Here is a 27,513-nt window from a genome sequence, read left to right on the forward strand (position 1 = left end):
AATATAGAGTTTGAATTATCAGGTTTTATCAGCCTTCATGATTTTTCATATAGTGTGATAGTTATATCACAATGATTTTACTGGACCTTTCTTAAGTAGGGATAGATATTTTGTTCATACGTGTTTAGAAAAACAACAGTTATGTGCTCAAAAATCATCTTTGATTTCATCTTCTGATATTTATGAATGCTATATAGGAATATATAGGAATTTTAGCTATATATAGTATAGCTAAAATATTCATATTATTCCTTTGAACTGTAATATTAACAACTAATTATTGAAACCTAAAAGCAGAAAGGAACTTAGAAAATAGTCCTCTTTCCTATCAACATTTATCATTGATTCTAAGCTTTATACTGATCATTTACTTTAAATAAGGCCAGGAGGGCCTTTGCACAACTGTGGGTTGTGCACTAGTTATGTCCTTTCCTGGACCAATGGTTCCTACTCAAAGTCACTTATGCCCTGGTCATTTCCTGTCTTGATTATTGCAATGTGCAATGCGCTCTACATGGGGCTGCCCTTGAAGAGCATCCGGAAGCTCCAGTTGGTGCAAACTGCAGGGGCCTGCATGGTTTTGTCCAGACCCCAATATGCACATGTTTCACCTCTCCTGTGGGAGCTGCATTGCTTGCCGATTTGCTTCTGGGTGCAATTCAAGGTGCTGGTTGTCACCTTTAAAGCCCTTCATGGCTTGGGACCAGATTATCTGAGGGAACACCTGTGGCCGGTCAAATCTACCTGACCCATTAGAACGGGGAGGCAGGGAATGCTGCGGGTCCCATCCCTGAGGGAGATATACCTGGTGGGACCCAAAAGAAGGGCCTTCTCGGTGGTGGCTCTCTCTCTCTGGAACATCATTCCCCCAGAGATTAGAATGGCCCCCTCTTCCAGAAGGCACTGAAGACCTGGTTCTGCCAGCGGGTCTGAGAAACCCAGAACGGGATGGAGCCCATTAAATGGCTTGTGTGATCTGCTGTCGTCAGGGCGGAGGGTGGGAGCTGGGTGATTTTTTATTTTTTCCAGATTTTGTTCTATTGTACTTTATTAACCTATTTGATTCCTTTTGTTAGTTTTTATTATTTTTTAATTTTAAATATCGTTTTACATTCTGTAAGCCGCCTCGAGTCACCATAAATAAATAAATAAATAAATAAATGTCTGGAGTTGGTAATACTGGTTATCACTGGGCATTACATCGTTAACATTTCCATGGATAAGATTCTATAATTTTTTGTTAACGCTTTTTAATGCAGAATCTTGGCGTTCAAGTAGGAGTATTTTCAGTGAAGCAGCTAGCATTCTAGCAGAGCTAAACAATAATCTTATCACATTATTTTGAAGATTCACAGAACTCTCCTCTTCCTGTTGTGAATTCTGGATGTGTTCTGTCCCAGCCGAAGTTTACCAAAGCAAACATAGATAAACTCCAAAACTGAAACGTTCACAGCTTTATTCCACAAATAACCCTCTTTGTAGATAACAGATGGCTTGCAGCCAATTAGTCCAATAAATCAGAGTCTGTAATCATCACACTAACTCCTTCGAACTTTTGCCTTTTGCAAAGGCAAAATCAGTTTGAAACCATACTTATATTCCCTAGAGGGAGGGGCCATTAATTAGCATTCTTACTCCCGAGTTGCCTGTGCTGTTCTTCCATGAATCATCCTGCTCTCACTCACACCCAGCACAGGCTTCTCGGGAACGTCCACCTGATTGCTGCTGGCAAACCACAACAGGATGGTCTTCATGAATTGTGTGTCTCACAGCTTCATTCTGCTCTCTATAATGAGATAGTTAATGAACATGAGAGAAAGTATATAATCATTAACATAAGGCACTTTATATGACTGAAATGTTGTCAAGCAAATATTACTAGGCAAGCTTCTCACCAAGTGTGAAAGAAAAACTGATGAACCCTATATTTGGTGGCTGCATTTTGAATCCAATATTTTTTGTTCCTATTGTTAAGATGGTCAGTACTTCAACTCTTGGCAATTACTTTTAAATAATGGACAAATGGAGCTGGTGTTTCTGTTGATTATGAGCCAAATATCAGCAAAGCATCTCCATGTCTATTGAGAAAGGATTGGTTAATATGTGTAAACATTTTGTCATCTAACTCACGTTCATAAGTTTAGAAAACTTATGAAAGTGACCTGGTTGAGTCTTTATGATATGTGGAGTAAATGGGTTTGAGCTGAACAAACAGTAAGTATTGTATATTTAAATATGTAAAACTGCAAGGAAACATCTATCTCATTCCTGTTCATTTTTTATATTCTCTTTTATTTATAAACTTTACAAAGCTTTGGTGTTCTAGTTTGCCAACTCTTTTTCCCATTCACCTACATATGTTGGGTTCTGAAATTCTTTTTTTTTTTTAAAGACAAATTTTATTAGTTTTACGAAACAATACACAAACAATCAAGGCATAATAACATAAAAGATCTTTTCTAAGAAAACCAATAGAACATACAAAATAGTTCCAAATTGTAATATTTACGTTATCTGTTCAACTTCGTATCTTATCCCAACTTCTCCTTTTCATTCTATTATCCAAATTATATTTCTTGCTAATTAGAATTTTATTGCCTTTCAAAAACAATACACAAACATACAAAACATAAAACATAAAAAACATAAAACATCTTTTCTGAAAGCTGCTTGATCCCGGGTTAAAACTCTTCGCACAGACACAAATTCAAAAATCATATTTACTTTATATATCATTCCATATCTTATTACCATTTTCAATTTTCTATATAGCTTCTTCCCTTCTTTATCTTTCTTATTTTTATTTTATTTATCTTATCTCAATTCAATTCATAATACTTATCATTCTTTGTCTGTTCTATTTCCGGCTATCCATTCATCTTTTCTCTTTAAATATACTTCTCCTGTACACTGATTGGAGTGACGCTTTGACTCTTTCCCCTAACTTAATAATACTTAATATAACACTTAATTTATATTGGGATTCTGTTTAGTACATTCTAAAATTACACAATAAATTTTATGAGAAAAACAAAAAACAAAATAAAAGCATATAAAACCACTATCAATACCATTAAAAAGCTAATCATATATATTGATACTCATTTATATCTTAAACATTTTACTCTAAATACACATATAAAAACACAATCTTATGTACCTTCCAGAATCCCTTTTTCAATTAGATTTACCCATTGTCTCTAAATAAGTTTTGTTTCTTTAAATCTTGCTTCCCACCATTAAGGCTTCTCATCCCCTCCTTTCTCTCTTGCTTATTTTTCTCCTTGCCCTTTTACCCCTTTGTCTCTCCTCCTCCCTTTTCTTCTTCTGCTTACCCCCTTTCTGTTGTTTTCTAACCTTGTATCCACCTTACATCTCATTTTTCTCTTTTTTGATTGTTTTTTCAAACCTTAAAATCCCCTTTTTCTTTTCCTCTTTCTCCTCCCCAAAAGGAACCCATTGTTCATCAAAGATGGTTTCTTCTTCTTCTTTGTCCCAGTCATCCTGCTGCGTAGTCAATTTTTCATAAGTGCATACCGCCATTTCTAGAAATTGAAAAAGAGTGGCCAAAGTATCTTTTCCATCTTCTTTTTTATATTTTTGATATTCAATTTTTAGTTCATCCACAAGCAATGCCATCGTGAGGAGAAAAACTTTTTCCAAAACAACCACCCAAGTATTTTTAATCAAGAATAATTCCAAAAAGTTCCAAAGAATCCAAATAAACTATTTCTTTTAATACTTTTTCTTTCTTTCTTGTATTTCTCTTTCTGGGGTTACTGTTTAATCAAAAAGTTCCAATTAAGATATATCTTTCTTTGAAGTTCTAGGCAATCTCCTCCTTTTTCAAATTCTGCTCCAATTTATTTATTTTTTCCTCTCCCTTCCCACTTACAACAACAATTTTCCTTTAATTGTTCAGAAATCCATACCTCCAATACAGGTTTTCCGATTTCTTAAGTTGTTAAATCCAGTGTCCAGGAATCCTTTATCCCTTGGCTTTATATGAGGTGGGAGAGTGAAGAAAAAAAAAACTTTCCCTTGACAGCTTTCTCCGCCGCTTTCCAATCTTCTTAGGGATACAATGTATCTTTCAGGCAATTCAAGCAATTCAGTTTCCAGGGTATTTAAAAGTTGTTATTCTCCCGCCTCAGCCAGCACTTTCACTTCTCCTGTTTCTTCTTTCTCCTTCTTCCTCCAGCACAATCTTATCCAGCTGCCGGCTTCTTTGTGGCAGCCATTGCTGACCGCCGCTCCACCGCCTTGAGAAAAGGAGGTTATGCCGGTGGGGAGGGGGTCTGCGATACCCCCAAACCTCTCTCCGGATCCTCCCTATCTTCGGCTGCCTCTACAGCCTTATCCTCCAGACCCGTCAGGATCGGAGGCACCAAGACGGCTAGCGCAACAGGGATCGCGCAGGATCGCGAATCCCCGCCGCCGCCGAAGCCTGGTAAACCGGAAGTCCCGGGTTCTGAAATTCTTGACCTATTTTTAACTCACTTTCTCCACTAGAGTCTTTTATAAAAAAAGATGCCCTTCCTCTAAACTTCATATTAACTGAGAATGGCTTCTTTAATGTTTGGTACAATACACTATAGAATGAGGTGTCTGTAGCAAGTTCAAGAGCAAATTCTCAAGTTGGATTCTTAAATAAGCAGGATTGGCAGACTGCTAACTTGGAGAATGGGATATGGGTCACTAGAGCTCAAATATCCTGTAAAGGATTTTGTTGCAGATTTATTTTGATGACCTCAATTTTGGGAATATTGTAGGATATTGTGATATTAGGCATAAGCAGAGAACACAACAAGCCAGGAATCTTATCTAAAAGATCCCTTTAGGGAGGTAGTTAAGAAAGAACCAAGTGTAAAGGAAAAAAATTAACTATTAACTGAAAAAGTTAGGCCAGACAAGGAAACTGAGCCTGAGTACATGGAGCATACTGCCATCTGATCTACAGCTACCATACTTGTGAATCAACAAAGCAAGGACTTTGGGGGGCTAAAAGGGGTCCTAAAATCCATTCACTTTTTGGTGCCAGACTTGGTGGCTTCTGTCCCTCTAGCTCTAGTTAGTGCCTGTCAGCCTAGTTGAAGAAAGCTTGGGTAATTGTGTATGTGTGTGTATGAGAGCAAATGTTTATGTAACTCATAAAGTTCTCTTGTTTTAAATTCACAGTCTCTCTGTATTTCAAAAAACCCTTGTGCCTCAGTATTTGGATAAAAGTGATTTGTGTGTGTGTCCCTAATTATTTCCCAGCTATTGATCAGGAATGTGTATGTTGTCTGCTTTAATTGTATCTACCTGAAAAACTCAGATAGAAAGAAAGTAAGGGGGACCTACAAGTTGTATCCTGTGAATGAGTGACCATAAGCTAAATCTGGGAGTGCTCTCTTGGAGTGTATGAAAAACCAGAGAATGCTGTATGTTGCCTTACCTGGAAGTGTGCCCTGAAGAATATTTAATATTTATTTGTGATTGGTTCACATATCACTTAACTTTGTGGTTTGGATTATAATTAATTGTACTGTGGTAAAATTAGGCCATCATAGCTTTTAAAACAAACGCTACAGCTTGATGTGTGAACTCAGCCAGTGAGTGCATTCCATGGGAGTAACCATTTTTTAGCCAAAAAAACTCTTATTATTTAACTCCTGTTGGATAATTTGTGTTTTCTAGGAATGACAAAACAATCGCAAGGAGAGAATCCCGCTTTTGGTTAGTTACATTTAAGAAATTAACTTGAATGTTATTCAAGAAAGAATATTCATTCCCCTTTGGTCTTAATAGAGATCTGCCTTTATATTTCCAGAATAACATCAGTAAAATTGCTTTACTATACCCAAGAGTACAACTACCTCTTTTCCTATTGGAAGTCATAAAAACTTTGCTTAAAGTAGCAAATAAGGACTAATTGATAGCTTATTCAAAACTTGAAAGAAAATTGGAATAATTGGCCTAAGGCTGCAGCCATATTGATTAGTGATGCTCTTTTCTCAATCATGTTTAATTAGTTACCCTTATTGGCTTTGTGGACTACTTACTGCTGTGTCTGGCCTCTTTCATGGCCTAATTTATTTTTCAGCTTAATTTAAATCAAAGGTACTTGTCATAAACAACTGTTTGTACAATCTTGCATATATAATGATCCAGGCAACTGGATTTCTAAAAATTAGTTTTCAAGTCTTGGATAGCTATATTATGTTAAAATGAACATATTAAAGATTTTAAAATAACTAAAATGTTTGAATATAAACAATATATAAATATGGACCAAATTCCACACTTTGTAGCACTGATGATGTTACCTAGTTGGGTAATGAAAAGTCTGCAAGCAAATAACCAAGCTCAGATAGTATCAGGAACTCCAAAGTTCATCCCTAACTACATGTTTCCTTTCTGGTAACTTTTAAATAATCTTAAAATAAAGGGGTAGCTTTTAATATATTTCACTGATTTTTTTTTAAAAAGTAAGGAGGCAGGTAACATTTACATTTCAAACTTACTGTATATTCTAAATTTTAGATTAGTAACCTACACTGCAAAGACCTGAAGTACTTCAGTTACACTTCAGGATTACATACATCTCAGCTTCCTATAATTAACTGCAGAAATTGCTTTCAAATCTTAGTATTTTGTTGGAGTGTTTTGGATTAGGAATGATTTAGATAAGATTACTAATCTGTTGAGATCTGATTCTTAGAACAGTTTTGTCCAGTAACATTAGAATTGAGATACCTCAATGTTAGGGAAGGATTAGGAAAAACTAAGAACCAGCATATGGATTTCTGACACTTACTGAGTTTTGGTCTTAGCAGTTCTTTTAATTTAAAAATTTTTTAATTATAACTTTTCAGAAGCTGTAGATAGGGCAATGACCTAGGTTGGACTAAAAAAAAAGCTATTAGCTCACAGTCACACAACAACCTTCTATGGCTGCACTGTAGTGGAAAACACATAGCCTATGTTGAATAACAATTGAAAATTTACTTCCTTTCTGATCTGGCCAGTGAACTCTCAGTCCTCTTGGTAGGAAAGAAAAGGTAACTTCAGTGAGGCTATTTTCTGATTACATAAATATTTAAGGGCATCTTGGGAGAGTAACCACCAATATGAGAAAGTGAAATTTGAAAGCAATGCTGACCCAAGCAAAGGCAGCTCAGCTTCCTTCCCTGCCATCTGTCAGTTAGAGCACTTTAAAGAAAAACATAGTAAATATTAAAAATGTCTGTCTTGTTTTGTGCAGGGAGTGTATATCTTTGTTTTTGCACATGCAAACGGTGATATATCATGGTTTCTAGATTCCAAGCAAAAGTTCTAAATATATGCAGGTTAAAATGTTTGGCCCCTTTTATTTTAACATGTGGTACTATAAAGATTGTTGAATTATGTTATATGTGAGTGGAAGCTGCAATTTCAGCCTATGCACATAAAGCGAGTCCAAGAAAAAAACAGAGAAACCTGTAGCAAGTTCAGGAATGTACTGGAGCTTTAAGGATCATGGTCGGTATCTATAAATAGTGTAGGTTTTGAAATAGCTAAACCATGGCCTATTTTAACCATGGTCTGATGAATAAATCAGCTGGGTTCATGTAGCATTTAAACATGGTTTACAAACTGCAGTGACACGGTTCACATATCTTGTAATCTCAAAAGAAACATTGTGTAATAGAAACACAGAACATAAATTATTGAGCTAACTTCTTGAGAGCTAGAGGTTTACTTTTATATAAAAGTATGGCAGTTGAGATGCTTTTGGATTCTGATTTATTCTATTTTGTTTTCACAGGAAGCCCAAGAAATCCCGAAGCAGAAGTCCCACTTATTCAAGGCATTCTTCATCTCATAACAAAAAGCAGAGAACTGGGTCTCGCAGTCGCCATTCCAGTATCTCACCTGCTCGGCTACCACTGACTTCCAGTTTAGGAGCTGAGCTGAGTAGGAAGAAAAAGGAGAGGGCTGCAGCCGCAGCCGCTGCAGCAAAAATTGACGGAAGGGAGATCAAGGACTCGTCTAGCTTGGTGTCTAGAAAAGAAAATAATTTAGCTGAAGTAAAAGAGTCTGTAATCGATGTCAGGAAGGCAAAAATGGCTAAGCCTGAAAAATGTCCTCATGATCTGGTGACAGTAAATACTCTACAGCACAGTACAGAGATGAAAACGACTCCTGAGCCTGTCAAAACAAAGACAGAAAATTCTGAAAAGAAACGTCCTCCTTTGGTTAAAGACTCAAAAACTGAGGGAACAAAAGATATGAAACTTGTTATAGCAAAGGAGGAAATTGTGACTCCAAAAGAAATAGAGACATCTGAGCAAGAGGTCCAACCTCCTTTGCCTTCTGTAAAGTCACTCCCTCCTTTACCCTCATCATCCCCACCTCCTCAGATTCCTCCACCTTTGCCTCCTTTGCCTCCATTGCCAGTTGTTCCCCCTCTGCCATCTGCCCAGTCATCTACTATTCAAAGCCCTGCTTTAGTTCCTCTGCCATTTTCTGCCCTTTCTAAAACATCCTTGACTTCTCAGGCTAACTCCCAGTCCACCATGCAATCTTTCTCAAAGGGACATGGTTCTGTGACCATAGCTGTTCCTCACCTGAAAACATCAACGTTGCCGCCACTCCCTTTGCCACCAATTTTGCCTGGGGAAGATGAGTTGGAAAGGTAAGGTTTGTAGACACTGCTATTCTACAGAGGCCTGTTAGCGTAATATATTATTTCACTCAGTTCTGATGGAAGATTGGTATCTGAAAACTGTTGAGCTGGTGCAGTAAATTCTGCAGTCAGTAGAATTTGCAGTAATAGTAACCTGCTTGCTGCCTTTGCAACCTTGAAGTTCTAGTAATGTCGACAGGAATGGGAATTTCTTGCAGGATATGAAAGATGTACCTTCTTAATAGAAAATAACTTGGATAGGGCTTTATCTGAAATGCAAGCAATGTATTGCTGGTCAGAATAATTTTAGACTTAAATGACTTGCTTGATAATGCTACTGTTTTCAGTATTTATTCTTGCCTTGCAGTACTTTTTATGAACATAACTCTGAATTCATGACTAGAAAATTTTTAAATGGGCGAGCAATGTGCTTTTTGACCCATTGTTCCCTCTAAATAGTCAATGTGTATTGATTTATTTTGTTACCAGTATTTGATTGCTATATTTGTAGATAGGAATGGTGATCTTAAATCAGATATTTATTTTTTGGGGTAGTGGGGGTGGTAAAGTATAACTTGGCCATCTTGGTTGCTGTCTTCATTTACCTTCTTGCTGGACATGTTACCCTGTTTTCATGTGTCTCGCATACAGAAGATGATGGGAGGATTTCAAGACCAAGATTTACTATGCCTGTGACCTAATTTTTCTCAGCTACATTATAGTTTCACATTATTTCCACTTTCTTTTAATTTGAGCCTTTTCTCCAGAGTCAAATATTCATCATGCTGTAGGGAATTTATAACTAATAAATATAATAGTGATAGCACAATATTTAGATTTCTGGGGATGCAGAGCTGGATTTTTATGTTCCTTTGTAATCTTGAATGGTGCAGCATGACTAGGTTCTGTCTGATGAACCTAAAGTAATTCTAGACAGAAATGTATATCTTGTCTGTGTATTATTAATATTATTTTAGAAATAGTGCTTAAAATAATTTTATTTTTTGCTTCAAAAGTTCTTTGGAAGAAAGACACTGTAAAAAAATAGCAAGCATAGTGAACTGTTGCACGAAAAGAGACATTGTCAATTTCTAGTATTTGGGTTTAATGCCTACTGTTTTTGTAAGTATTGTGTTGGAATATGACACAGAACCCAAATTTCCATCTAAAAAAAGGCAATTCTATCCACCAATTTACCATCTTGAGAATTATGCAGCAGAAGTTTGGAAAGCAAATAACTTTCTTCCAGCTAGGTTCCAGCTAGGTTACTTCGGAAACTATCAGTTGTTTTTAAGACTCTAGCTGGTTTGATTTCAAGGAATTTGTTTTCCTAATTTCAAATCTAGCAAACAGTTTTAATTCTCAAGTTTGTTTGTATTCTATGTTTGGCAAGGGCTGTAGACTTTGAAAGTGTATAAAGAAAAGTTATTATGAGAGTTTTGTTACATCTTTGCTGGTAGAGTTGGACATTATTGATACTATACTGCTAATTTTCCACATGTCAGTCAGCATATAGCACTATCTCTATAACTAATAATTATGGAGGCAGTACATCATAATACCCAGGAATTGTAAAAGAATGGATGACAAACACTAATCTATAGAGAGAATGCTATTTTAAAGTGTTCATTTACAAAACTGTAGTTAGTATAAATCTTACATGTAGACAGTTTTCTATGTATTTCTGGTAATCTAAGAGTGTTTTGCCATAGCAAGTCGTGGGGATATTTCAAATCCTCACTTCAGCATTAATAAAGTTAGTTAATTTTTTACTAATTAAAAGGGGCAGATAGCTGCTTTAAGGAAAAAAAAAAACATAGTCAACCTTGGCCTGGAGTTCATAGATCCTTTCAAGCAATGATGTTTGAGTAGAATGGTGGGCATGGAGGAAGAAGGTACTTAAAATGTGTGTGGCTAAGAAAAAAATAACAATTTTGATTTCAATGTAGTTAAATTAGTTATTGTGTTCTTTTATTTTTACTTCCATTGAATTAAAAGTGATACATTTTCTAAACCCCAGAATTTTGAAATTTCAGCTGTATATCAGATATTGAGCTTCAATGCTAAAATGGTGCAACATCGGTTACATTGATTCCCTCTAATACTTCTATTAGTAACTCTATAATTGTAGCAGCTGAATTATATCCATGTGTGTTAAACCTTGGAGATGTGGAACAGTGATCAGCTTCTGAATAGTTCATAACACTTTTCTTTTCTCTGGTGCTTTAGTCCAAAGGAAATTCTTCCTCTGAAGTCTGTGAAGAAAGAGAAAGAACAGAGACCACGACACTTGCTTACAGACCTCCCACTTCCTCCAGAGCTTCTTGGTGGAGACCCTTCACCGCCGGAGTCTCCAGAACCAAAGCCAGCCACACCACCTCAGCAGTCATTAAGAAAGAGACCAAAGTAAGAACTAAATATACTTTATTTGATGGCATTTGTTCAAAGTACTTTATTTCTTTAGGTTAACATTGAGGATTGGCAAAAAAGAATAAATTGGGTGGTTTATAGACCTAAGCCAAACCACCTTTCATGTTGTGCTATGACATATAGCAAAGCTAATATAATATAATATTCTCATAATTCTAGATTTAGTTTTGATTAGTACTGGTAAATATAACACTTGTATTTCCAATTGAAACACAATCCATTTTGAAAAGGATAGAAATGGAAAATTAGGGAATCTTAAAATGCAGATTCAGTTCATAGTGCATGGAAGATAAAATTTGATCTTCAGCTTGTTATCCATGGGTGCCAGTGTATCCGACAACATCTCCCTTAGAATTTGCCCGACTTCATGCCTATCTAGTTATTTTATAGTCTAAAATAAAAGTTAAGTATATTGCAAAGCATCACTTTCAAATATGATTTGTATTTCTATTAATGCATTGGATTTCACATAAATCTTAGAAATATTATTGAAAATAAAATGGCATATGGATTTAGCTAGAGCTTTGTTTCTAAATATCTCGCCAGAAAAAAAAAAAAAAGATAAAATAACTGTCCTGTTTGGATGGAAAATGGCTTATTTTTAGCATTATGGAAGCATTTTTAACTCTTGATGAACTCTGTCATTATTATAAAGGAATAATATGCTCTGTATAATTTTATACGAAAATTGCAATTGGATTTTGTTTCCCTGAGTTAAAGCCTTTACAGATCTGTAAAGCCTACACACTTGAAATTTGGCACGTATGTTCCTCTTGGCTTCTAGGTGCTCACGAAGAAAGGATTTTTCGAAATGACCATCAGAGCATTACTGCTTCGTATATTATTAATAACATGCTGTGATGCTAAAGGGTTCTATTCCCCCTCCCCACCTGAAGAGAAATCTGTTCCAAATGCAAAACACAAGCAGAGGAGAGGAGTTTCAATTTCAGTTTTAGTTTCAAGCACCAAGCAGCTTTAGTACAGAACAGTTGAGCCCATGCCCAGGCTCCTTGCTGTCTCCTTCTTGTTCAGACAGCAAATACAGCAAATTCAGTTTCCAAACAGCCCTCAACTCTCACACACAATGACAGGATATTAGCCAGATAAATACCGATGGATGCTGGTAGGCAGAGGCAGAATTTTCCCTCCTATTTTCCTCCCCAAAAGCTAAGTCTGACCACGAAGCATGGATATTAAGCTAATATATAGATAAAATTTTTAAAGAATTTTGATTATGATAAAATCTAATATAAACTAAACTTAAAGTAAGATAATAGAATAGAAAAAAGTAAAAGTTGTAAGAAAAAAGATAAATAGAAAAGTAAGAATATAATAAAGAAAAAATATAAAGAAATGACTTCCAAACAAGTGTAAACAAACTTAGTGACTTTTACCTATAAGGTGACAAACATTTATGCTTTAATTCCATATACCATCTCTTAACTGTAAACAAATCCATAAATACCATATTTTCTACTAGGAGAAAGTCCATAAATGGTTGCCAGAAGTAACAACATACCTTGTTTAACCTTGATCAAATAAAGCAACTTTATATTCCTTCCTTTTACTTCTAACAGTCTTATTCTTTAATTCATCATATTGTATGATTTGATTTCATTTCTTTTTCTGTCCCATCACCCAGGGTTTTCCAAGTCTCTAACAAGTCTCTTTTGTAAATCCAGTAGAAAAAATATATACTCAGACCACTTTCTTGTTTTGTCATTTGTATTTTTGTATGTTAAAACACCAGCCAGTTTCTAATGTAGGTCCAGTGAAACATCCTTTTCTGGGTCATTCTCTTGACCTGTTAGTTGTAAATCCATTTTTGATTCCATCTCTGTTTTGCTAGATAAAATTTGTTCTTTTCTGCATCTATCATTTACTCAATAATAATTTTTGGACATAGTCTATCCACACTATTATCAGATTCCATTCTTCAAAAGTCTTCTTCATTATTTTTATAAGGTTTTACATCATTTTACGGACTTGTAATTCTTTTCTTTATCTAAAAATTTTAGCCATATATTAAAAGTGTTTCAGTTATTAGACATCTTCAGATGCTTCAGTGATATTATAATTGCTTATATTTCTCTTCTTCCAGAGTTGCTAGCTGATGAAATGATTACTATTTTTCATTAATAAACACTGATTTTTTAAAAAAAACTAACCAAAAATATATCAATGATAATTAAAGGAATTACATATAGCAGTAATTAAAAAATAGAGAGGAAAAAAGAAAAAAATGTAGGAAAATAGAAAAAAAAATCTATATGGTAATATAAAATAAATTCAATTCTTAAATTTATTATTAAATCCATAGGAAACTAGCTTGTCATTGTTAAAGTATAAGTACATTTCAAAAATTGACAAAAACCCCATATTTCACTTCACTCCTTAACATCAGGAATATAAATGTGTCTTTCCATCTACATGAAATAATTCCATATATGTATAAGTGATAATAATACAGATGTCTATATAATTATCCATAATAGTCTTGTACTTAATTAAGCCAGAATTCTTCATAAAATATCAAATTCCATAATTTAGACTTATCTTAGGACTATGAAACATAAAATGTCTTCAAATTTTTTACAACATAGGGTGAGAAATCTGAAATTGATGACCGCTTGACAGTGCCGTTACTCAGATATTATACTGAACTGTGATGTTATGTTTTTTATTTTGATTTAGGAAAGTAAGTGAATCATTGTGGTTTGTAAACAATGGTTACTATTTAATCATGAATTAATCTTGCCAATTGTTGTTTATTTAATAAATCTGTTAAATAAGCCATTATTCCAGTCTGAATCTGGACTATACAGTTTAATACTTAATTTCATTTAGTACTGTAATCTGCCTACCTGGAAAATTAAGTTTGATCTTCTTTGAGTTTCTGAGAAAAAGAGTGGCTCATATTTATAATAAATAAGTTAGGTATTACAGCATTTCTGATATACACTTTATATGACATACACACACAGAGATCTGAGTAGGATGATCATAAAACATTTATGAAACAGTTTTGTCTTAGAATTACACATTTTAACAATTCTTCTGTTTCTCTCCCCCCAATCTCTTCCAGAATCTGTTGCCCTCGTTATGGTGAGAGGAGACAGACAGAAAGTGAATGGGGAAAGCGCTGTGTGGACAAATTTGATATTATTGGTATTATTGGTGAGGGAACATATGGGCAAGTGTACAAAGCCAAGGACAAGGATACAGGTAAATATAAAAACATGGATTATTTTTAACTTTCTTTTCCTGAGCATGTGTGTATATATATGTAGTGTGTATACATAAACATTATATATATATATATATATATATATATATATATATATATATATATGCGTGTGTGTGTGTTTTCTTAAGTTTTCGCAGGTACTTAACATGTATGCTGAATGCCATATATATATATATATATATATATATATATATATATATATATATATATATATATATATATATGTATATGTATATGTATATGTATATGTATATGTATATGTATGTATGTATGTATATATGTATATATGTATATATGTATATGTACATGTACATGTACATGTACATATATATACACACACATACACATACACACACATATACATATATAAATATATACGTATGTTATGATCCAGGTCACCTTTGCAGAGATGGACTACGATAGAGTTCTTTATTGCTCTGTTAAATTCCACAACAAACAAAAAATGGCCAGTAAGGCTTCACCCCACACTTCCCTGAAGGCAGCTACCCAGTCCAACAAACAAAAGCCAATAAGCAATGAAATCAATTTGCAAAGGCAGAGAGGAAATCCAAAGACTAGGTGCAAGGTTCAGGTCCACAAGAGTCAAAGTCCATAGAGCAAGGCAGGTCCACAAGGCAAAAGGCACAAGGCAAGAGACAAGCTGAAACAAGTCAAGGCTTTTTTTCAAAGCTGGAGGAGTGTAAGACAAAGCAAACAATTGTTCCTGACAAAGAGTCTCCCCTGGCTTCTGCTTAAGTCAACCCATGTATTCCTTGTGAGAAGGGGTGAGGTGGCCTTCTTCCAAGCAACCTTTCAGACCTTTGAACTTCCCTCCTCTCTGCTCTGTGTCCTCGGGACAAGGGGGAGACAGCTGTTTCTCATCAGAGGGGATCTGTTGCCTCTCAACATCACTTTCTGCAGTCAATCACTGGGCCATATCTGTGAGGGCAGGCAGCTCTCTGTCCCATCTACCGTCTCCCCCACTGCCTGAGGGACCTGGGACAGCATTGTACTCAGCCTGGCCTCTCCAAACATTGCAAGGAATGTCATCATGCAGGCAGTCCTGGTTCCGTCTCTCTCTCCTCTGAATAATATACCACCACCCCACACATATATATGAGTGAGAGGAGAGAGAGCTATTTATTGACACAGATGATTTTTTATTATTTTCATTATAAAAGTGTGACTTCTTCTGTAAATAGAGGAACAAATGATCTATACAAGTTAGTCCTTGGCTTGAAACCAAAATATGTCATGGGATCATCATTTGTAACCTTCCCAGTTGGCTTCTGACACGCAGAATTAATATAGGAAGCCAGCTTTGCTTAACAACTGCAGTGATACACTCAGCAACTGCGGCAAAAAAGTCATAAAATGGGGCACAGGTTACTTAACAACTGTCTTGCTTAGCAATAGAAATTTTGAGCTTAATTGTGGTTATAAGTAGAGGTTTATTTGTAATAGTTGGTAACAATAATCTAAAGATAAACTGGTTGCCCTTTTAGTCTCAATGGCAAGTAATTCAAAATACCTGTTATGGGATTAATTCCAAGTATGGAAATGAAGAAAGGTTCTGAAATATACATCTAATATCCCCAACATTGTTATGATAAAAAGTTTTCATTGTACCTACAGTCACAATTCAGATTGGAATTTTGGTCAGAAGTTGTAGCAATTGTAAGTCAAGGTACCACATGACTATATTTTATAACTGTTTTTATAGTAATATTATTTAAAAAAAAATTGCCAATAAATTTTATAAGTAAATAAATTTTATAAATAATGCAAATTACCATGTTGTTAAACAAATTACATGGTCTTTAAGCAAATCCATTCTTCTGAATGGGCATTTTTTGCTGGAAACTGACAAAAATGTCACAAATTGTGGTCATGTGATCACAGGATTGGTCATGTGACCACAGAGAATGTGAGTGTGGCTGTCATAGTTTTGAGAACAGGTCGTAAATAATTTTTTCCCAAGTCTATTATAACTGAATGGTCATTAAGTGGTTGGTCCTAAATCGCAGACCAGTTGTATTGACGTTGTCTACTCAGATAAGTGACAAACAGGGACATGTTTCAGGAAGATCCTATTTTTCATTTCTCTTGTTTTGTTTGACCATTATTACTTTTATAATTTGCTGTATTTGACAGGTGAATTGGTAGCTTTGAAAAAAGTAAGGCTGGACAATGAAAAGGAAGGCTTCCCTATTACAGCTATCCGTGAAATCAAGATTCTCAGACAGTTGATTCATCGGAGTGTTGTCAACATGAAGGAAATTGTTACAGACAAACAAGATGCACTGGATTTCAAGAAGGACAAAGGTATTCATTGTCAAAGAAGATTGTTTGGAAATAGGTTGTGAGATTATGACCTGCATTTCAAATTAACTGGCTTATTTAGCAGTAATAAACATCCTCTGTACATTTAAAAATGTGTTGTGAGGAGGTATATTTTAATTTTGTCTAGAATATTAAAATACCAGTGGCTTACTTTATAACAAACATCTGGGTAAGAAGATTCCTATTCACCTTGAGGATCTTTGTGAAATTTTGAGAGGAATTCTGTGCTGTGTAAGATAATCAGGTTCTTCAATAATAGGTATTAATAAATAATATTGCTATTCTTAGGATTTAGAATTTCTTTACAATTTAGATATGCAGACCCAATTGTCAATAATGAATACTAAGTGAAATGGAACATTAAACAATTTAGAATCCTTTTTGCTGAGAGCACAATTTATGGCATTACATTTTCCTACTTACGGCATAATATACTTTAGAATATTCCCAGGGTATTTGATGTGCTAAATGTTCATATTTTAATTCTTAAATAAAAATAGTGGTGTTTGGTTTTTTTAATCTTCTGGTAGGTGCCTTTTATCTTGTATTTGAATATATGGACCATGACCTCATGGGATTGCTAGAATCTGGGTTGGTGCATTTCTCAGAGGACCATATCAAATCATTCATGAAGCAGTTGATGGAGGGACTGGACTATTGTCACAAAAAAAACTTTCTTCATCGAGATATCAAATGTTCCAACATCTTATTAAACAACAGGTAATGATGTAAATTTATTTTGTATTAGATGACTTTGTATGGGAATTGAATAATTATTTTCTCAATGTTGTATCTAGTATGTTTAAAAAATGTCTGTTGTATTCTTACCCTTCCTGAGATATGAGGAAGATGCTTTGCTCTGTATTCTTTTGCCTGCTCTAGTAATAATTTGAAAGCAAAAATTTACTTATTAATGTACTAGTATCATGAAACAAATTTCTAATGGAGATCTATCTGACTATCATTGTTCCATCAAGTAAAACATCTTTTATATATACCGCTGTTTGTTCATTTGAGTTACATATATTTTGCCATAATAACAATAGCTGGCTGCCATTTCTGTTAAAGAATCATGCCACCTAGGGTCATTTTTTGTGAAATAGGCTAGATAAATTATAATAAAAAGCTGCTAGTTTTCTATCAGAATGAATCTTTCTTATTATGGTGACACCAGATCCAATCTAGTTCATCTATATGACTTCATATATACATTTTCACAGCAAAGGGGGATTTGTCATGAATATTTGTCTTATTTAATATATTTTAATCTGATCTCACCCAGAGAACTCTTCCAAACATACTGCATTCCCATTGGATTCATACTCTCATTATGGAAATAATTCAGAGAGGAAAAAAGGCCAAGGGCAGCTGATCTCAGCAGACCTATTGGATCTGGTCCTCATATTTTAAAAATTCTGAGGCTTTTATTAATTACCTTCCATTACTATTGTAACACTCCCCCTGGTGCATATTTAGCCCTCTATTACACCAAGGGGGAACTGATCAATGAACTGATGAATAACTTGAAAATGTATTTCCGTGCATTGTTGCTGCCCCCAGACTTCTATAAGAATAGATTATGTAGTTGAAAAATAGATTATATCTATAAATTTGTAGGATAATTTTGTAGGGAATCTCTTCTGTAGGAGATTTCTATGTCTTGAAAGTGTGACTTACAGGTACCTGCTGCAAATTCAGTAATTCTTGTTTATGCAATGTTGCTCTTTTGTGTAAAATGTTACTAAGGGGTCATAATTATTTTTTATTGCAGTGGGCAGATCAAGCTGGCAGACTTTGGTCTTGCCCGACTTTACAGTTCAGAAGAAAGGTAAGATGTTTAAGAGGAGCATAGGCATGACTTTAGATATTTTACATGTAATACACCTGGATGGGTTGCTGTGCAAACCCTATTGAATTCAATTGCAAACAAATATGTAGGCATTATCTTTGTTGTCTCTCTTTTTGAGTTAGTGGTATTAGTGAGAGAGCTGATTGCACTGTCTTTGCCTGTTTTTAATCTTCTTGGTTATGCCTTGGACTTAGAACTAAATTTATAGTTCATTTATAATCCACTTTAATCTTAAACTTACTGAAGCCATTAAGTGAATTCTTTTGAGCTTTAGATCCCTGACAATAAAAGCAACGATTTTACTAATTTTGTTTACAATTTATCAGAGAGAAAGCATTGACCTATCTTTTTTTTTTAATCAATGAAAGTATCCTGTTTGAACACCTGATAGATGATGATTTCTTTGTAGAGAGGGGAATGAGATCAGAGGCAGTTTATTTCTTGTTGTCTCTGAACTGTGATATGCAGGTATCTGCATATCACAAAAATGTGTTCTGCAACTGTATCTTGATCACTTTTCATCATGAATGTTTCAGGCTGGACTTGAGGGTGATTTTAAATGAAATTTGTAAATTTAAAATTCTGCTTAAATAATCAATAGCCATTCTGTTGATTGTACCATCCAATATATTTCTGTTTACATTGATTTTTACAGAATTATTGCATCTAAATGTATTTTATAATTGTTTTCTCACTTAGCCGTCCATATACCAATAAAGTCATTACATTATGGTATCGACCACCAGAATTGCTGCTAGGCGAGGAGCGTTACACACCAGCTATAGATGTTTGGAGCTGTGGGTAAGCCAGTGACTCTTCCATGCTTTGGTTTCTGACTTAAACTTGTGGTTACTACCTACAGTGGTTCATACCTCAAGCTTTAAGCATTGTGCAGCTGAAATTCTATTTAGGTTTGATCTTCCTTAAATAATATGATAAATCTAAATTTTTGCTGTTTCTTTAGGACAGTAGCCACAAGCACATGCAAGAGCTCATTTCTAAAAAAAGCCTTCAGGTTTTTGTATTTAAGATATTCTATTGTTCCTTTTTATAAATGTGAACTAAAACATTACCATTGTTCATGGCAATAATTTTCTTCAGAAGAAAATATGAAGATCTCTCTCTCACACAAGGCAATGGGAAATGCTGCTCGGTAAATACAGATAGGTCCTTTGCATGCACCTTTCATTGGCAATTTGCTAGATATCTAATAAGATCCTTAGGCAACCAAGATAAGCTTGCCATCTCTCCCTCCCCCCAAATACTCCAGTTTATGCTATTGGTGTTTTAGCTTGTTCTGTTTTCTTCCTAGCTGCATCCTTGGGGAACTGTTCACAAAGAAACCTGTTTTTCAAGCTAATCTTGAGTTGTCCCAGCTTGAATTAATCAGGTAAAGCATTCTATGAATGATAGAAAGGAGATCGGGCATAGGGAGTAGTTTGTGTATTCTGCCTTGGCTGTGCCAGCAGTTGTCATATTTTGTAGAATTGCAAGCAATTATATTAGGTACAGATCAGATCTATAAACAGTATGTACCAGCTGATTGCTCATGTTAGAAATGTACGTAGATGCCAAAATAAATGCTTTTCTTGAGTTTTTGAAGTTATGTAACTATATCTTATATTATGAGTCTTTATCTCCAGTCTGGTAATCCACTCTTCAGGAGATAGGAACCCAGACTTCTGTATATGCAGCTTAGCTATAATTTTGAATTGTGATTCTAATGATGCCGTTAGATTACCAGAAACTGGCATTTAGACTCCCTTTAGATACCATACAAAGTTGGGAAAGAGGCCAGGGCGGAAAAGAATCGCTATGTGACTTATTTAGCTGGTCAACATCTGCTAATCCTTGAGAAAAAAAATGTTTGCAGTTTCATCAGCTGCAAAGTCTTCTCTCAAGTAACTTAATCCTTGTTAGGAATTTTTCTAAAATCTGAAATCCATTGCCTGGGCCCAGAGTCGCCTTATTGGTGAGATGGACAGCATTTGAGTTAAATAAATAAATACATTTTTATTATTCATCTACAAGTGTCTTCTTTAGCTAATCTTAATCATGGCTTGCCTCACCCATGCTGGCAGAGGGGCCATACTGTAGATCTTGTCAGCCAAGGAATTTCAGCTGACAGGATCCAGGAGAAGAGCTCTCTGGATATTTCAAAAGTACCTCAAGACCCTGCCAGATGGCTTGGGAACCCAATGTGGGAGCTCCATACTGGATTCAGTAGATAAAACTCAATGCCACCTCCCCCCCCCCCCATGCGTTTGGTTCCCTTCTATGCTATCTTGTCTCATTAATTGTATCTGTTAAATCTTTTTATTTTCTGTGTTTTTATAATTGATAATTTTAATGTTTTTTCAATGTTTTTTATGTTATAAGCCACCCAGAGTTGTTGGATATGAGATGGAGGGCAAATAAATGTAATCAATCAATCATCTCTGCTTGTCAGAATGTTCAGTTTGCTACTGTATGTAGCAAACTCATTTCTGTGGTTCTTTAAATACTACCAAAAAAAGATAGGCTCTTCTTCATATGTCTTCTGCATTTAGAGATCATTCATGGAAATTTCACTCCTGCTGCCCAAATTATATTTCATTTTATTTTCTCTGATGTTCTTTTTATTTCAGTTTTAAAGTCCATGCCAATAACTATTAATGAATCCTTTGAGATATTTCAAATAAAATTTGAGTTTAATTAGACAGAATTGAAAATCATTTATGTATACTCTGTGAATTTCCTCTTTAAAAATTAGTAGAGAGAGGGAGAGAGAGAGAGAGAGAGAGAGAGAGAGAGAGAGAGAGAGAGAGAGAGAGAGAGAGAGAGAGAGAGAGAGAGAGAGACAAAATCACCCAGCTAGATCTTGCAATATCCTACTTTCTAGGCCAGCACATTAAGCCACTATGCCAAAGGATATTGGTTTCTATATTGCATAATGGGGAAAGGTGATATCCAAGTGTTGGTAATGTATTATTTGGAGTTGGATGGGTAATTTGAACATAACCATAAAACTCAGTGATTTCAAGTATTATGTTTATTGAGAAATTCAAAACTGTATTTATATTTCCTTGCAGCCGTCTTTGTGGGAGCCCGTGTCCAGCTGCGTGGCCAGATGTCATCAAACTTCCCTACTTCAACACCATGAAACCTAAGAAGCAATATCGTAGGCGCCTGCGGGAGGAGTTTTCTTTGTAAGTTGGCATACTTTGGATGAGAGCATAGCATTGTATGCAGTATGTCGTCATGTTTAGTATAATGATAAAGCACAATATCTAATTTTTTATTTCTATATGCGGTCTCTGTGAATATGATATAATATAGTGGTGCAGAGGCTATCCACTTGTCTTCCTAAAAAAGCTTGCTCAAGTTCCTCCCTTTCAGAAAACAGGTTAAGGTAGGCTGGACTCACAGTCTCCTGGTTTCTAGATCAATTTTTGGGGATGGAAAAGAGAGAAGGATGAAATTGTTGACCACTATGTCTCATGTAGGCTTACTGCAGTTGTAGATAATTTTATTTGGCCCCATGTATATTGTTAATTGTATTGGATTTTAGATACCTGTGAACTCCCAGGGTCTGTAAAATATTCATGGGCCTAAAGTCACAAACTTCTAGTGGATTCTAAATGAGAATTAGGAGAGGACATGGGGACATTTACCTGTTGCAGCTGTTAACTGCATTCAGTAGTGTCCAATAAGTGTCTTGGATAAAGGGGGAGGAGTGATTACTTACTGCCAGCATACAGAAAAAATACAATTTGTTTTTTTTCCCCATACTTGAGAAGACTTTGCACTCAAGAGCATCCATTCTTAGGCAATTCATGGTTGGGCAAATAGATGAAATTAAAATATGCTACAAGATTTCATTTCAGGGTTTGGGACTCCTAGTACTTTGTTATTAGTACTGTTTTTTAAATAAATAATTTGTTCTGATATTATTGTGGTATTTATTCATCTCAGTTGTGTTTTGATTTGAATGGAGAAGGCATGTGGATATGAGTAAATATACATGTGGATATGAGTAAATATATTTGCTGCCAAATTCCCAAAGCATTTTCTCTTTTGTCAGCACATAGATTGGTACATTCATTTGAATTACTATGTATGCCACAACCATGTACATTTGATGGAAATGAATGAAGGCATAATTATTTGTTTAGTCAGCAGAGAGCGTTAGATCCATGTCCCGAGGCAGTAGGCTTTAAGCAAGGAAAGAAATGAGCAAATCCATACATGTGGCCTCAATTTTTAGTGATTTAATCCCAACACAACTGATGCCAGTTTAAGATCATCCCATCCGTTCTTCCAGAGCTGGTATATTAGACTGATTTTTAAATGAACATATGGAGATGACTAATATGAAATCAAATTTGTCCATCTAATCCAGAAACATCTGCTTTGACTAGTAACAGTTCTTCAGGCAAACATTTTACCTAAGCACAAATTTATCAGAATCATGCACCTGCAAGTATCACATTGCAGTATAGATAGTCCTCGATTCACAACAATTAATTTAATGACCACTCAAAGTTACATAGCAACACTGAAAAAAGTGACCTATGCCCATTTTTCACATTTAGAATCCTTTCAGCATCCCCATGGTCATGTGATCAAAATTCAGATGCTTGGCAACTGACTCATATTTATGATGATTGCAGTGTCCTGGGGTCATGTAATCATCTTTTGCGACCTTCAGACAAGCAAAATCAATGGGGAAGCCAGATTGACTTAACAACTAAGTTACTAACTTTTTAACGACTGCAGTGATTCACTTAACAACTATGGCAAGAAAGATCGTAAAATGGAGTAAAATTCACTTAACAACTCTCACTTAGCAACATAATTTTTGGGCTCAGTTGTGGTCACAAGTCAAGGACTATCTGTATGAAAGACAGATGTGTATCCATATTCAGTGAACAAGTTCTTTCCCATAGGCTTGACACCAAAGGGCTCATTCTGACCTACCTTTCACGGAGTGCTGCCCTCTAAAAATACGGTTCTGCAGGTGTCAGTTGAATTTACTGGCAAAAGCATAAGGCAGACAAGGACTATGTTGGTGTTTCACAGGTTCCCTGAAGTACATTTTGGAATATTATTCATAGTTGGAAAGAGCCTTGGAGGCACAAAATACATAGTTATATGCTATAGATTGGCCACACCTGGTAAAACTTGAAAACTTTGTCTTAAATATTTGAAAATTATGTCAAGTAATTTGACTTCTGAAATTTTATAGTGCTATATTTTACCATTTAATTTTTTAAGCTTAAATTAATTTAAATGTTGATTTTATATGTTGTTTATATTTTAATTACATTGTACATTACACAGGTCCCCTCCTTGAAAAAGGTGGGTGATTAAGAAATAGGAAATTTATTTATTTATATATAAATATAAATATATAACAGTGCTGATTATTGTGGCAACTCTGGCCTCTCCTCCCCATATTTTTTCTCATCTTCTAGCATTCCTTCTGCTGCCCTTGACTTGCTAGACCATATGCTAACACTGGACCCCAATAAACGATGTACAGCAGAGCAAGCCTTGCAGAGTGATTTCCTAAAGGATGTTGATATCAGCAAGATGGATCCTCCAGAGTAAGTATCCTGCTAAAGGAAAAAGAAGCCCATCCTTGGTTTACAAGCTAGTCCAAATTTGGAGGATAGCTTAGAATTGCCTACCTTGTACTTCAGTCCTGATATCTACTTTTTCTTTGTACATGCAAAGGCTGCTGGCATCCTCTTTATTCCTATGATATGTCTGCACGTAGCCACCTCCCACATTTGGGGGGGGGGGTGTCAAGGTCTTTGTGGAATCTGTTGGAGCTACAGATAGATGAGGCAAGGAGAAAATTGTCTAATCCAAGAAAAAATAGACATGTCTAGATTCAAGCCACATTTTTTCTGTAACTCCAAATTTTATTTACTGAAATGGCCCTTGATATATATACCCTAAGCTTTAAAAAAGTAGTAGTGCAATTCTTGTGGCTTCTATATAGCTTTAAAGCCTTTTGTGAAATCTAAGTTTATTCTTCCTCTCATTCACTCACTCCAAATGACCTCCCTTTTGACTTATATAAGAGTTTCTAACACATGAGAAAGGAGTTTTGCGTTGGACTATTGGGGTAATGAGAGAAATACCAATAATCTAATATTAGAATTTTTATTTTAATTGTTTGCCCTTGCCATTATTGTCTCTAATGTTTATGTATTGTCTTTCTAGCCTCCCTCGTTGGCAGGATTGTCATGAACTCTGGAGCAAGAAACGCCGGCGGCAACGGCAAAGTGGGATTGCGGTCGAGGAACCTCTCTTAGCAAAGGTTTCCCGGAAGGACACAGCCTCTGTAATAAGCACTGAAGCTATCAAGAATCATAGCAGCCCAATGCCCCCCCAGTCTGCTCAGATCAAAACACAACCTTGTGCTGGAGACTCATTTGGTTAGTGCATAACCTAGGAAAATCCTTCAAAATTTAATTAATTGGCAGGATTTTTTGCATCCTTACGTATTTGGAAATTCAACTTTCCAAACTGACTTAGAGGTACTTAGAATAGTGGTGTGTACTTTTTAAAAACACCATATGCATGTTAATAATAGTAATTAGTAATACATTCTTTATAGCCAATTTTGATTAGACATTTCTTAGCTTTATTCCACCTTAATTAAAGTTTCTGGGTAGTTTTTGGAAATTTATACAATAATAATAATTTATTAAACTTGTAGGCCACCTAGTGGTCAACGATCTTGGGTAGCTCACAACAATCAAACAAAGAAATTATAATAAAATTAATAAAAGAGAAAATATAATATTAAAAAAATGGCAAGCACAATGAAGCAAGGGGTCTTACTCTCCCTTGAGAAAGCAAGGGTAAAGAGCCAGTAAATTTGTTGGATTTCAGTTTAGCAGTTTTTTGATGGAAATCTTTTTACCATTTTACATGTGGATAAATTCCCATTCACATATGTATATAATAAATAATATGCATATAATGCATCATGTATTAACTTCAATCAATAGTATTTGTTTTTCAGACAGAGTTTACTTGTGCCTGTTCAGGAACTAGGTCTCTCCTCTACGTTTTTATTAAACATATCTAATAAGTGTATTTTGGGAATGCTGTGGCTCTGTGGTTAAAGAGACTGAGCTTATCAGCTGGGAATCTAACAGCCCAGCTTTCAGACCTAAGTGCTGTGCAATGGGGTGAGTTCCCTTACTTGCCCCAGCTCCTGCCCACCTAACAGTTTCAAAGCATACAAATGCAAATAAATAAAGAGGTACCACTTTGGTGGGAAGGTAACAGCATCCCCTGCCCCTTGATGTAGTGATACTGGCCACATGACCATTGGAAGTGTCTTTGGACAATGCTGGCTCCCTCGGCCAAGAAACAGAGATGAGCACTGCCCTGTAGAATCAGACATGATTGGATAGGGGATACCTTTACCTTTTATCTTTACCTTATTAGACATTTCAGATAAATATATGTAAACAAAGAAGGGGAAAAAGGGACAAAAAAGTAAGCAAGGGATTTACAAATGTCTTAGAGATGATAATTTTCCAGAATATAATTAACTGATTGTGAATAATAGAATACATTATATCATTTTAAAAGCTTGAACATCAGTTTTAATCTCTAAGCAAAGCATACATATCTAGAAACATAGTCAATGCAATACACTGGAGCCTTGGGTCACGAACGATCCTGTTCGTGACCAGATTGCGTGGTGAACAAAAAATCCACCCAATTTTTGAATCTGGTCATGATTCAAAAATCAGGTGGCGAACAAAATCGGTGCGGAAAGATTCCTTTTCCACACTGATTTCCCCTTTGCCGTTTTTTTGGGGGTCCACACATGCGCAGATGGTCGTGCTTCCAGTCCCAACCAAATTGGGTTGTGACCGTAGTCCTGGAACTGATTACAGTTGTGACCCAAGGCTCCACTGTATAAATCATAAAATGAAATTTGTGAATCTCAGTAAATTCAGTCCATATTATTAGAAGTTACTCTGCTTTAGAAGTCCTATGAAATTACAATATAGACTTTGCAGTCCTACTGATCATTGACAGTATTTTATTAATAAAATTATGCTGAGTTATTTAAATTTTGCATGTGATAGAATCTATATTGAATTATAATTGAAGAATCCAGTTTGAATTAAAATCTGTGTCAGATTTACTTTTGAGATACACATTATTTTAGTCGTTGAGGCACACTTCTACAATTAATTAACCATTCAAGGGCTGTTGAAGTATCCAGTCCTAATGTCTCTTCTGTTCCTTACTCGGTGTATCACTGACTTCAAAGATTTATTTAGTATATCTTCTCATCCAATGACCTGGTTGCAAGTCACACTAAAAACAGTCCTGCAGACTTGAACAAAGAACAGATTATAAATAACTAAAAGGCTGCTTTTTGCTCTCAGTTTAGAATATCTTTCCAAAAGACTAATGCGTTAATAGTTTCTGAAGAGTTCCAGTAAAGTTAACAGGTTCATTTTTCTGTCTTTTCTGACTTCTATCATCTACACACTAAACTGAGCTAAATTCTGGAATCTGAAAACAGATGGGGCAAATGCACCGAGGAAGCTGAGGCTGCAATTCCAATAGGCAGTAGTGCAAATTAGCAGGTGTATAAAACTGGATCAAACAGAGGAATTTCCTTAATAGTGTAGCCATATACAATAAAGGTGAAATGTGTGCTTTCCAGTTGTACAGTCTAGACTGATCCCCCAAATTAGTGAATGTCAGTTTTCCTGAACTTCAGTTTTTATAATCTCCAGCTAATAACATGAAGGCTAAGTTCCAGGTGACTAGAGGATACCAGACTGAGAAATGTTTCCATAGATTCAGCTCCGCAAATACAATCCATCCTGGTATGTGAGATGAGAAACTGGGCTTATATGATAGTTCTCCCTCTAGCATTTTGAATGAGTCTCCTACTAGTATTTTGAATTGCTCTGGTTAACTTTTCTGTTTGCCCCTCTGTACACACCCTATGTCCTTAGA

The 27,513-nt window shown here is 35.4% G+C and overlaps 1 protein-coding gene across 11 annotated transcripts in view; it reads left to right on the forward strand.

Moving 5' to 3' along the window:
- Positions 1-27,513, forward strand: part of CDK12 (cyclin dependent kinase 12) — a 78,943-nt gene that overhangs the window by 3,031 nt on the left and 48,399 nt on the right. For 8 of the 11 annotated variants that reach the window (XR_015745672.1, XR_015745673.1, XR_015745674.1 and 5 more), the window contains exons 2-12: positions 7,790-8,659; positions 10,880-11,056; positions 14,166-14,305; positions 16,482-16,652; positions 17,201-17,390; positions 18,442-18,498; positions 19,219-19,320; positions 19,832-19,909; positions 21,591-21,707; positions 23,976-24,107; positions 24,733-24,947. Coding sequence is in view for 8 of the 11 variants with exons in the window: in XM_087945716.1 (XP_087801842.1) it covers positions 7,790-8,659; positions 10,880-11,056; positions 14,166-14,305; positions 16,482-16,652; positions 17,201-17,390; positions 18,442-18,498; positions 19,219-19,320; positions 19,832-19,909; positions 21,591-21,707; positions 23,976-24,107; positions 24,733-24,947 (2,249 nt within the window). In the remaining 3 variants the exon portion in view is untranslated. The remainder of the gene's footprint in view (positions 1-7,789; positions 8,660-10,879; positions 11,057-14,165; positions 14,306-16,481; positions 16,653-17,200; positions 17,391-18,441; positions 18,499-19,218; positions 19,321-19,831; positions 19,910-21,590; positions 21,708-23,975; positions 24,108-24,732; positions 24,948-27,513) is intronic. The other 3 variants (XM_087945714.1, XM_087945715.1, XM_087945717.1) reach the window with 1 other exon arrangement.

The sequence above is a fragment of the Notechis scutatus genome, chromosome Z, assembly GCF_049901735.1.
Source record: "Notechis scutatus isolate UNSWTSFEM ecotype Mainland chromosome Z, rNotScu1.2, whole genome shotgun sequence".
Taxonomy (NCBI): Eukaryota; Metazoa; Chordata; class Lepidosauria; order Squamata; family Elapidae; genus Notechis; species Notechis scutatus.